A 13116-nucleotide genomic window follows, 5' to 3' on the forward strand; every position below is an offset into this window, starting at 1 on the left:
ACGCACAGGGTGGAAAGGTACGATCAGCGGGAACCCGGTGTGTGTCCACCCTTGCTTGGGTGCCAGGTTCACTGCAGAGGATCGACCGCATCTGGAGGAGGGGTCACAGTCGGTGACCTCAGGTGACATCACAAAGGACTCGCCCGAAAGCTGCTTGTGAGCAATATCGCAGGTCTGTGTGTGGAAGCCATTTTGAAATGATCATTCATTCTTGTTCTCTCTCACTTCCCCCACATTGTCCATCGCCACGGCAACGATTACTGCAAACTAAACTAAATTGGACTGAACTTTACGTCACTTTGAAATTGGTCATTTACCCCTAGACAACGATAGAGCTTGATTGATCCTGTTATCTTAATTCGGTGTACATGTGTGTTTATCATTACTGAACTGTTGCATTTATTATCCTTTCGATTACTGTGTTGCTCGTTTCTTTAATAAAACTTCTTTAGTTCTAGTAATCCAGACTCCAACTGAGTGATCCATTTCTGCTGGTTTGGCAACCCAGTTACGGGGTATGTAACATAAGTGGGGTTCTCGTCCGCGATTTTGAACGCTAAATTTGGGACGGAGTAAATTGATTGGGTCAAAATTCCCGAAAGAAAGAAAAGACAAACAGCAGAAATGGAGGCTGAGGAATTTATAAAGGCACCGACCTTGGAGGCATTAGAGGATGCCAGGAAATCGGAATTGGTAGCTGTGGCCAAACGGTTGAATCTTGCTAAGGGGAAGTCGACAATGAGGACAGAGGAGATACACAGAGCTATCGTAGAGCACTATGTATCTAAAGGTGTGTTTCCCCAAGGCGAGCTGGAGGTGGTGTCTATTGAAAAACCTGCCAGAGACGCGGTACAGGTGCAGCTTGAAAAACTGAGACTCGAGCATGAGTTCCAGGTACAGCAGTTGGAGCGGGAAGAGAAAGAGAGGGACAGACAGTTGGAGAGAGAAGAGAAAGAGAGAGAGAGAGACAGTTGCAGCGAGAGGAGAAACAGAGGGAAAGGGAATTTTCAGTTGGAGAAGTTAAGGATAAGGGCAGAGCAGGGGCTCATGCCGAACCAAGGTGGAGGGTTCCGGGTGACCCAGGAGGTTAGGCTGGTTCCCCCATTTGACGATACTGATGTGGATCGGTACATTCTCCATTTCGAAAAAGTTGCTGCAAGTCAGGACTGGCCGAGGGATAAGTGGGCTGTTTTACTTCAGAGTGTACTGAAAGGGAAAGCCCAACAAGCTTACTCCGCTTTGTCTGCGGAAGATGCCCAGAAGTATGAGGTGGTGAAAGAGGCCATCCTCAGGATTTATGAGTTGGTCCTGGAGGCATACCGGCAGAGGTTCCGGAATGCGAGGAAGCAGTGGGACCGCAGGTACTTAGAGTTTGCCCGTGAGATGCAGACATATTGTGAGCGTTGGTGCGCCTCGAAGGGGGTAGAGGGGGATTATGACAGACTGCTACAGCTGATCCTGATTGAGCAGTTTAAAGGTTGTGTCCCTGAGGGTATGAGACCCTACCTAAATGAGAAAGAGGCAGCCACGTTAGCTGCAACTGCTAAGTTAGCGGATGAGTATGCGTTGACGCATAAAATGAAGTTTGCCCCAAGTAAAGGCTACCAGAAGGGTAGTCAGGACGGCGGGGAGAGTCCGCCGGAAAAGACAGAAAGTAAGCCGGGGACTAGTGAGAAGGATAAGGTAGACCGGGAGCAGTCTGGTAGGAAGTCTCCTGGGATCGTCTGCTATAATTGCGGGAAATTCAGACACTTTGCGTCCAGGTGCTTTGCCCCAAAGAAGGAGACGGGAAAAGGGAAAACGGCAATTTTGACTGGCTGTATCGAGCTGGTACACGAACCGCTAGGGAAGGACAGGTCTGCCAAACTTCAGGAAGGGCGTGAGAAGTTTATCTCGGCCGGATTGGTGTCAGTGAAGGAGGGGTTAAAACCAGTTCCAGTGCGGATCTGGAGAGACACGGGAGCGTGTCAATCACTAATACTGAAGAGTGTATTAGAGTTTAGCTCAGAGACCCAGACTGGGGAGGTAAAGGTCAAAGGTGTTGGGGAAGGGACAGAGTCAGTCCCTTTGCACCAGATACACTTACAAAGCAACCTGGTCTCTGGACTAGTCACGATCGGGGTGAGGTCCGAATTACCAATGAAAGGCGTGGAAGTCTTGCTCGGTAATGACATCGCCGGGGGAATCGTGTTCCCAGTCGTGAGATTGACAGGTCAGCCTGCCAGCATTGAGGCCCTGCCCATGGACTCACAGGTTCATCACGGGACCGCGGTAGTGAATTTAGCTGAGACGTTTCTGCCAGTCTTTTACGGGAAGGGGGTAGAAAGTGAAAAGAAGGGGTGTAGTGAGGCAAGAGGTAGTGAGGGAGCTGGGACAGACGTAGCAGTAGCCAGGAAAGAATTTGTGCAGACACGGGAGCGAGACGAGGGGCTGATGGTTTCGGCAGAGACAGCTCTCTCTGACACAGACTTGACAAGGGAACTAGTAGGCTATTGTGTGGGGGAGGAAGTGCTAAGGAAGCAAGGGAGACCAAGTACTGTGCCCGCAGATGAGGAGTGGGGGGTGGTGCAAAAAGTTATGGGGATGAGGTTTTTAACCTGGCCCACGAGGTACCCCCCGCCCCCCGGTGGACATTTTGAGGTACTGGAGGGAACAGTTGGTGGAACCATGAAAGAGGTTTACCGGCTGCCCAGGGGGAAGGATGTTATTGATTATGGCCGACGCGAACTGAGACGGTCACAGGCTTTTGATATGCTAACAAACCTAGTCGGTGTTATCGTGGAAATCAATGAAGCTAGAGGCCCCCCGATAAGAGAAAAAAACTATTTTGAAAAGATGAGTATGGTATCGACCAGATGGGAGAAGGGTATTGTTTTGGCCAGGTCTGCTGATAAGGTCTCTCCCTTAATCCCCGAACAAAGCGACTCTTTAGGAGAAGTAATTAAACGACTCGCACCTGTGTGTTTGATTGTCCCGAGGTGATGCAAAGAACTGGGACGTTGGGTGGTGTCTGTTACAATAGGTTAGCCTAGTAAGCAACATCTATATAGAATGAGTAATTCCGTGACTAAATGGCTGACGAACACAGAGGTGTGTATTGGCAATTTAATACAGCTGTCTGAAGCCAGCTTGATAGTGAACCTTGAAAAAAATGAGTTCGGCCACACGAAGGTCACTTACCTGGGAATTGTGGTGACACAGGGGCAGCTGGCAGTGATGCAAGTTACAGTGCAGGCTATCGCTGACCTCCCAACCCCGACAGACAAGAGGGCCTCAGAAGGCTCTTGGAGAAGGTGGGGTACTGTAGGAAGTTTTGCAATAACTCTGTGGTCACTACCCCTCCCCCTCCTACTAAGCCCTTGCGAGAGAAAACTAAGTCGGAATGGGACGACCCTTGTTATTGTGGTCCGGGACAAAACCAAAAGAGAGGTTACATTGATCGCAATTCATCAGTGTTTTTGGCCACTATGAAGTTTGCTAAGTTGGAGCCTGGTCTAAGGGATTATTAATAACACATATAAAAGGGACGGAAAATGTGATTGCTGACTGTCTGTCAAGGTGTTGACAACTTCAAACTCGCTGTGTCAACCAAATAGCTGATAAAGATGTATATTTGTGCGTGTATCAAATAATGTATTCATGTTTGTAATTTTTACCCCGGTAAAAATCCTTAAAGGGGGGAAGTGTGACAAGAATACACATAGATAAGATGTTAGCTGGCCTGTGTGATCAGCAGTTGGTCTGCCACCTGTCTTCGGGAGAGAGAGAGAGATAAGGAAGACAATGGAGCAGCATTTGGAGATGTGTAATGAAGGGACGGGAGAGAGAGCTGTCTGGAGCGGCTCCCCCTTTGAACCCTGAACTGCTTGAAGTGATGAACATGTGATACCCCAGCAGGGGGATAAAAAGGGACAGGTTCGCTAAGGCAGGACACACACGACACCACGAGGTAACGAGACCCTGGAAGCGGTGCCCCCCCCCGCCCGCAAGTCGGCGGGAGTCGTTTGGAAGGCTGGTTGCGGAACCAAGCCTTAGACGCACAGGGTGGAAAGGTACGATCAGCGGGAACCCGGTGTGTGTCCACCCTTGCTTGGGTGCCAGGTTCACTGCAGAGGATCGACCGCATCTGGAGGAGGGGTCACAGTCGGTGACCTCAGGTGACATTTCAAAGGACTCGCCTGAAAGCTGCTTGTGAGCAATATCACAGGTCTGTGAGTGGAAGCCATTTCGAATGATCATTCGTTCTTGTTCTCTCTCCTTCCCCCACATTGTCCATCGCCACGGCAACGATTACTGCGAACTGAACTAAATTGGACTGAACTTTGCGTCACTTTGAAATTGGTCATTTACCCCAGACAACGATAGAGTTTGATTGATCCTGTTATCTTAATTCGGTGTACATGTGTGTTTATCATTACTGAACTGTTGCATTTATTATCCTTTCGATTACTGTGTTGCTCGTTTCTTTAATAAAACTTTCTTAGTTCTAGTAATCCAGACTCCAACTGAGTGATCCATTTCTGCTGGTTTGGCAACCCAGTTACAGGGTACGTAACAGCGGTCATCCACATACGCCAAAACTCCACACAACTTCACTTCCCCCATGGTCTTCCTCATGCCCCGCAGGAAGGATGCAGGGGCTCTGGACATGCCCTTGGGCATCTTTTCGGATCGGAAGAATCTTAGGGAACTACAGCCGCACTCCTCAGGATCTGGCAACATCCACTCCTCAGATCCAGCACATTAAGCCACGTCGCACAATCCATACACACGCCGCCTCCATCTTCCACGCCGCTAGGTTCCAATTGCACCTCTCTCTCACTGAGTTGTCTTCAGCGGTCAACTCCCCTCCCTCGTGGTAGTTCAGAGCATCTACTAAGAGGGTCTCACCCTCAGCTACTTTCCCCAGGCCGTACCACCGCCGGGTCTCGTTTAAATTCGGTACCGGCTCAAGGCTGCAACACACGTCCTCAGAAGCAACTCGACACGCTGGGTGCCCAGACAATGCCCCCATGAACTCTAGGGTCATTAACCAATCATCGTCTTCTGGATAACTACTGGCACCGGTACCCAAAATCTCCGGTGCCCTTGCGGTTGTCAAGGGTAAATGCTTCAGACACCGGTTGTAAAACGAACCGTACAACAACTTGACCTGCGCCCCGGGGTCGAGTATGACTTTAGCATCGCTTCCCTCTATCCATAACAACACCCTGGGGCGTGGTCCCTCTAAGCCTTCAGGAATAGGATCTTTTCCTTTCGGAAGTTCATTGGTACATTGCTGGGAACGTGCTTCCCCAGAGACCCCAAGCTGTTCCCCTACTGGGCCTCCGCTATGTTTCCCGACACCTCTCTGATCAGCTGAACAACTGAAGGAGGGGCTGATCCCCTGAAATGATCCCCCGAAATGATCCCCCGGCACTGCAAGCAATTTAGCCGCCCTCCTAGCCAGAGAAGACACACTGAAAATTTCCCCCGTTTTAAATAACTGACAGCTGTCACTATGGGGGTGTAAGTGAACCTGACAGCTCTAACACCATCACCAGCCCGCCTACTTAAACTTTCAACCAATCCCTGTCGCTCTCCCTCAACTGAGCACTGCCACTCATCTAACAACTGAGAGATCCGCTCCGCCCACATCTCACACGCCTCCGCCCTTCTTGGGATGGATACTATCCCAAGCGCCAGGCGGAGCCTGCCAGAGCTAGAACATTTATTCGCAGACCCTACCTCCAAATCAGACCACTCTTTCCTCTCTCTCCCAACCGTATGGACAGCCCCGAGTGCCACCTCCAACTCGTCAATGCCAGCCTAAACCATAGAACCATAGAACCATGGAAACTACAGCACAGAAACAGGCCTTTTGGCCCTTCTTGGCTGTGCCGAACCATTTTCTGCCTAGTCCCACTGACCTGCACACGGACCATATCCCTCCATACACCTCCCATCCACGTATCTGTCCAATTTATTCTTAAATGTTAAAAAAGAACCCGCATTTACCACCTCGTCTGGCAGCTCATTCCATACTCCCACCACTCTGTGTGAAGAAGCCCCTTCCAATGTTCCCTTTAAACTTTTCCCCCCTCACCCTTAACCCATGTCCTCTTGTTTTTTTCTCCCCTTGCCTCAGTGGAAAAAGCCTGCTTGCATTCACTCTATCTATACCCATCATAATTTTATATACCTCTTTATCAAATCTCCCCTCATTCTTCTACGCTCCAGGGAATAAAGTCCTAACCTATTCAACCTTTCTCTGTAACTGAGTTTCTCAAGTCCCGGCAACATCCTTGTAACCTTCTCTGCACTCTTTCAACCTTATTTATATCCTTCCTGTAATTTGGTGACCAAAACTGAACACAATACTCCAGATTCGGCCCCACCAATGCCTTATACAACCTCATCATAACATTCCAGCTCTTATACTCAATACTTAGATTAATAAAGGCCAATGTACCAAATGCTCTCTTTACAACCCTATCTACCTGTGACGACACTTTTGGGGAATTTTGTATCTGTATTCCCAGATCCCTCTGTTCCACTGCACTCCTCAGTGCCTTACCATTAACCCTGTATGTTCTACCTTGGTTTGTCCTTCCAACGTGCAATACCTCTCACTTGTCAGTATTAAACTCCATCTGCCATTTTTCAGCCCATTTTTCCAGATGGTCCAAGTCCCTCTGCAGGCTCTGAAAACCTTCCTCACTGTCTACTACACCTCCAATCTTTGTATCATCAGCAAACTTGCTGATCCAATTTACCACATTATCATCCAGATTATTGATATAGATGACAAATAACAATGGACCCAGCACTGATCCCTGTGGCACACCACTAGTCACAGGCCTCCACTCAGAGAAGCAATTCTCTACCACCACTGTCTGGCTTCTTCCATCGAGCCAATGTCTAATCCAATTTACCACCTCTCCATGTATACCTAGCGACTGAATTTTCCTAACTAACCTCCCATGCGGGACCTTGTCAAAGGCCTTACTGAAGTCCATGTAGACAATATCCACTGCCTTCCCTTCATCCACTTTCCTGGTAACCTTCTCGAAAAACTCCAATAGATTGGTCAAACATGACCTACCACGCACAAAGCCATGTTGACTCTCCCTAATAAGCCCCTGTCTATCCAAATGCTTGTAGATTCTGTCTCTTTGTACTCCCTCCAATAACTTACCTACTACTGACGTTAAACTCACTGGCCTATAATTTTCCGGATTACTTTTCAATCCTTTTTTAAACAATGGAACAACATGAGCCACTCTCCAATCCTCCGGCACATCACCCGTAGACAGCGACATTTTAAATATTTCTGCCAGGGCCCCCGCAATTTCAACACTAGTCTCCTTCAAGGTCCGAGGGAACACTCTGTCAGGTCCCGGAGATTTATCCACTTTAGTTTTCCTCAAGACAGCAAGCACCTCCTCCTTTTTAATCTGTACAGTTTCCATGGTCTCACTACTTGATTTCCTCAATTCCATAGATTTCATGCCAGCTTTCTCAGCAAATACAGACGCAAAAAACCCATTTAAGATCTCCCTCATTTCCTTTGGTTCCGCACAAAGCCGACCACTCTGATCTTCAAGAGGACCAATTTTATCCCTTACAATCCTTTTGCTCTTAATATACTTGTAAAAGCTCTTTGGATTATCCTTCACTTTTGACTGCCAAGGCAACCTCATGTCTTCTTTTAGCCCTCCTGATTTCTTTCTTAAGTATTTTCTTGCACTTCTTATACTCCTCAAGCACCTGATTTACCCCCTGTTTCCTATACATTTCATACAACTCCCTCTTCTTCTTTATCAGAGTTGCAATATCCCTTGAGAACCAAGGTTCCTTATTCCTATTCAATTTGCCTTAAATCCTGACAGGAACATACAAACTCTGCACTCTCAAAATTTCCCCTTTGAAGGCTTCCCACCTACCATTCACATCTTTGCCAGAGAACAACCTGTCCCAATCCACACTTTTTAGATCCTTTCTCATTTCTTCAAATTTGGCCTTCTTCCAGTTCAGAACCTCAACCCCAGGACCAGATCTATCCTTGTCCATGATCAAATTGAAACTAATGGTGTTATGATCACTGGAACCAAAGTGCTCCCCTACACAGACTTCCGTCACTTGCCCTAATTCGTTACCTAACAGGAGATCCAATATTGCATCCCCTCTAGTTGGTCCCTCTATATATTGGTTTAGAAAACTTTCCTAAACACATTTTACAAACTCTAAACCATCTAGACCCCTAACAGTATGGGAGTCCCAATCAATGTATGGAAAATTAAAATCCCCTACCACCACAACTTTATGTTTCCTACAGTTGTCTGCTATCTCTCTGCAGATTTGCTCTTCCAAGTCTCGTTGACTATTGGGTGGTCTGTAATACAATCCCACTAATGTGGCCATACCTTTCCTGTTTCTCAGCTCCACCCATAAGGACTCAGTAGACAAGCCCTCTAATCTGTCCTGCCTGAGCACTGCTGTAATATTTTCCCTAACAAGCAATGCTACTCCCCCACCTTTCATTCCTCTGTCTCAATCACATCTGAAGCATCGGAACCCTGGAATATTAAGCTGCCAGTCCTGCCCCTCCTGCAGCCAAGTTTCACTAATTGCTACAACATCATAATTCCACGTGTCAATCCATCCCCTCAACTCATCCACCTTCCCCGCAATACTCCTAGCATTGAAATATATACACCTCAGAATATTTTTACCACCACTCACAACCTTTCTATCAGCGGATTTGCTTAAACTTTCAACATCATTTATTTTCACCCCAGCCACACTGTCAGCTCTGGCACTCTGGTTCCCATCCCCCTGCAAATCTAGTTTAAAGCCTCCCCAATAGCACTAACAAACCTCCTTGAAAGGATATTGGTCCCCCTGTGGTTCAAGTGTAACCCGTCTCTCTTGTACAGGTCCCACCTGCCCCAGAAGAGGTCCCAATGATCCTGAAATCTGAAACCCTGCCCCCTACACCAGTTCCTCAGCCACTTATTCCTCCTCCAGAGCATCCTATTCTTACCCTCACTGGCACTTAGCACAGGTAGCAATCCTGAGATTACCACCTTTGAGGTCCTGCTTTTCAACTTCCTACCAAGCTCTCTATACTCACTGTCCAGGACCTCTTCACTCTTCCTTGCTATGTCATTGGTACCGATGTGCACCACGACATCTGGCTGGTCACCCTCCCACTTCAGAATGTCATGCAATCGATCAGAGACATCCTTGACCCTGGCACCTGGGAGGCAACAAACCATCCTGGATTCTCTGTCACGACCACAGAACCTTCTATCTGCACCTCTAACTATCGAGTCCCCTATCACTACTGCTCTCCTCTTTTCCCCCCTCCCTTCTGCACTGCAGAGCCAGACTCAGTGCCAGAGATCCGGCTACTGCAGCTAGTCCCAGGTAAGTCATCCCCCCAACAGTATCCAATATGGTATACTTGTTGTTGAGATGAATGGCCACAGGGGAACCCTGCTCTGCCTGCCCTTTCCTCTTCCCTCGCCTGATAGTGACCCAATTTCCTGTCCTCTGCTCCTTTGGCGTAACTACCTCCCTGTAACTACGATCTATAATCTCCTCATTCTTCCGAATGATCCGCAGGTCATCCAGCTCCTGCTCCAGTTCCCTAACGCGGTTTGTCAGGAGCTGCAGCTGGATGCACTTCTTGCAGGTGTCATTGTCAGGGACACCGGAGGGCTCCCTGACTTCCCACATCCTGCAAGAGGAGCATTCCAACATCCTGCCTGGCATTCTCTCTACTCTAAAGAATCTGAACAAAAAACTTACCAGAACCTACCCTGGCCTCTGCCTGCTCTCGCTGAAGCCTGTTTGAGCCAAAGCCACCCCACTCTGACTCAGTCCACTCCGACGATGGCCGCTACAACGATGGCCGCTGTATATGGTGGTCTGCTTTTTAAATCTTGGCGCGCTACGTCACGCGCCTGCGCAGTGCAGACCCTTCTCCCTGAGCAGTGTTTAAAAAAAACGACTTTTTCTACCCGATTTCTTCACTCCTTCTCAGCTGCTTGCTTCGACTGAAACAAGAACCGTTGAAAATTTCTCTTTTTAAACCTTGGCGCGCTACGTCACGCACCTGCGCAGTGCAGACCCTTCTCCCCGAGCAGTATTTAAAAAAAAAGACTTTTCCTACCCGATTTTTTCACTCCTTCTCAGCTGCTTGCTTCGACTGAAACAAGAACCGTTGAAAATTTCTCTTTCTTTCTTCGAACAAAGACCACACCCACAACGCATACAGCAATCACCAGCAAATAACCCACAGAGACACACATTACAGATTTAAACAGGGCACCCACACAGCATACCAGTAGACCCAATCCCAGACGAGCCCCCACAATGTAGCCCCCCGTCCACCCTCAGGGTCGCTCAGCTCTCTGTTGTCTAAGGAAACAGCCTCAGCCCCGCCAAACTGGGTAATTAGTTTGTGTAGATGCTGTGTGATGTAGCCCACCCCGCCCAAATAACAGACAATACACCAGATACAATTAAATGATTTACAGTTGATAGATATTACTGGAACTAATTAATTAATAGAGAATAAAATATAAAAGGAAAATAAAAGGCGCCACACTTATCAAAGTTCAATCTCTTTGTGCACAAAACAGTTGGAGCTCAAGAACCTTCTTCTTCACCTTGTGACCCCTCGGACCACCTCGACTGGCCACCTGGGACCAACAACGGTGGTTGACCAGATGCTCCACACGAGTCCGCATCCGTCTCCTCGCCGAACGCCCTCTTCGGGGTCCAACCCTGTTAGCGGACATCACAGCACCTGGTCCATTATCTGTCTCTCTCTCCCGCCTTCCACCTCAAAACCCTGTGCATACAAATCTTCCAGATACACCAAAGTCATAACAACTATCCCAATTGGTTCATAACATCCTCTTATCACCCCTTAACCCACAACAAGCTGCTAGCGCAAAGCTTTCTCAATGTTTAACATAACAAAGAAGCATTCCCGATTATAACATAACAAAGAAGCCATTTTAATTAGCCTCTGCAGTAACATAAAAGACGAAACCCCCTTACATTTATTTGTGTATTTATTTTTATGTAGACATACAGCACAGAACAGGCCCTTCCAGTTCAATGAGCTTGTGCTGCCTAATTACACTCATGTGACCAATAACCTATTAACCACTGTATCTCTGACCGAACCAGAATCAGGTTTATTATCACTGACAGTGTTGTGTAATTTGTTGTTTTGTGGCAGCAGTACAATGGAAAACATTTAAAAATTACTCTAAATTACATAAATAAGTAAATATAAATAAATCATGCGGAAGGGGATTACTGAGGTAGTATTCATGGACTGTTCAAAAATCTGATGGCAGAGGGGAAGAAACTACTCCCAAAATATTGACTGTGGGTTTCAGGCTCCTCTACATCCTCCCCAATGGTAGTAATGAGAAGAGGTCATGTTCTTGATTGTGAAGGCCCTTAATGGTGTGTGCTTCACTGGATGTCATCCTCTTAAGGCACCTCTTGGAGGATTTCCTTGAGGGTGGTGAGGGTTGTGCCCCTGATGGAATGACTGAGTCTACAACCCTCCACGGTCTCTTTCGATCCTACATATTGGAGTCTCTATACCAGGCAGTGAGTACAAGGTTGTTCGATCCTGCACATTGGAGTCTCTATACCGGGCAGTGAGTACAAGGTTATTCGATCCTGCACATTGGAGTCTCTATACCAGGCAGTGTTGTTGTGGTCACACTACTCAACCAGCCAAATTCTCTCAGTCCTGTATATCTTCTCCTCACCAGCTGAGATTCTGCCAGCACAGTGGCATTATCAGCAAACATATAGATGCTGTCTTATACATGGACAATTTATGATTCTTATGTCTTGTCTAAGTTACTTCCTGGGCTATCTCCAATAAAATTATTTGATAGTCCAACTGTCAATGCAGCATTAGGTGTTAAATATGGGTTTGAATATAGAGTATTTTAACTTTAAATGTGAAATACCCTTAGAGAGTAAGACCATATATTTTGGGTATATACCTCAAGAATGGTTGAAAAGAGATAAATATTTAATGAATGTACTGCTGGTGGCTGGTAAAAAGACCCTTACCCAGGAAATGGTTATCACAGGAGAGCCCAACTTTAAATGTATGGATGGAAATTACAATGGACATTTACAAAATGGAGAAGATAACAGGATCTGTTAATTATAAGTTGGAACAACTTTATTCATACTGGAAAAAATGTTTTAACTACATAACACCTCATAGGCCTGATTTTATTCTCACAAGTCAATGAATATGTTGTGAAAAAAAAGATCACTCCCTACTCTGTACATAGTTTTCTTCTTTTGATTGTTCTTTCTTTCCTGTCCTTTCTATAAGTGTATACCTCAGATAAATATTATGTGGAGATCTGTGACAAATATCATTATATGATATATATGTACAGTATCTGAAATGCATCTTATGGAAATGTTTGTTTGATGATCAAATTCCATAAAAATAAATTACAAAAAAAAGAAAGAATTTAGTGTATTTTACCGCAATGTTTTTCCTATCCTCAACTGAATTTTCAGGTTCATATCCATACTGGCAATGTAGCCAGTTCAAAAGAGACTCGTTACTCAACAATTCATGACCTCTGACCTGCAAAACACATTGAAGTTTCCTGATGTGATGTCATGAATAGGGTGAAGGGAAGTATAACTAAGCCATAATTTGAATTAAACCAAAGGACATCAGCACCTTGTATTATGGCCTCCTGAGCCACAGCTGCATGGTACTACTACTTAGCCTTTCATTTTAAAATTTTAAACACTCATTCATTAATCATTAACCTGGTATGTAACATGAATGAATTGTTCAGAGGATTGTTGGTATACTTGAATATTAATCTACCTGATACCAGTGCAAATTGGATCCTTATTTTTGGATGTGGTGCTGCCTACTTATGTATTTATTTACACTTCATATCAAGGGTAAGCTGGTTTATTCTCATTATTTAAAAGTTTTATGTAATATTCAGGTGCTTTATGAATTAGGTATTTCTTGATCGTGATTTATATTCTACACAATGCAAATTTTAAAAAAAATTATTTATAAATTCTTATGAAATAAATTCAATA

General features: G+C 46.0%; 1 protein-coding gene across 4 annotated transcripts in view; it reads left to right on the plus strand.

The window, feature by feature from the left end:
- The window catches only part of abhd3 (abhydrolase domain containing 3, phospholipase), a 101536-nt gene that overhangs the window by 22489 nt on the left and 65931 nt on the right, over positions 1-13116 (plus strand). The window contains exon 1 of one of the 4 annotated variants that reach the window (XM_063062608.1): positions 12431-12969. The exons of the other annotated variants lie outside the window; for them this stretch is intronic. Within the exon in view, the coding sequence (XP_062918678.1) occupies positions 12841-12969 (129 nt within the window). The 5' untranslated portion in view covers positions 12431-12840. Of the gene's footprint in view, positions 1-12430; positions 12970-13116 lie in introns of those variants that run through there. 4 annotated transcript variants of the gene reach the window in all.

This window comes from Mobula hypostoma, chromosome 1 (genome assembly GCF_963921235.1).
Source record: "Mobula hypostoma chromosome 1, sMobHyp1.1, whole genome shotgun sequence".
Taxonomy (NCBI): Eukaryota; Metazoa; Chordata; class Chondrichthyes; order Myliobatiformes; family Myliobatidae; genus Mobula; species Mobula hypostoma.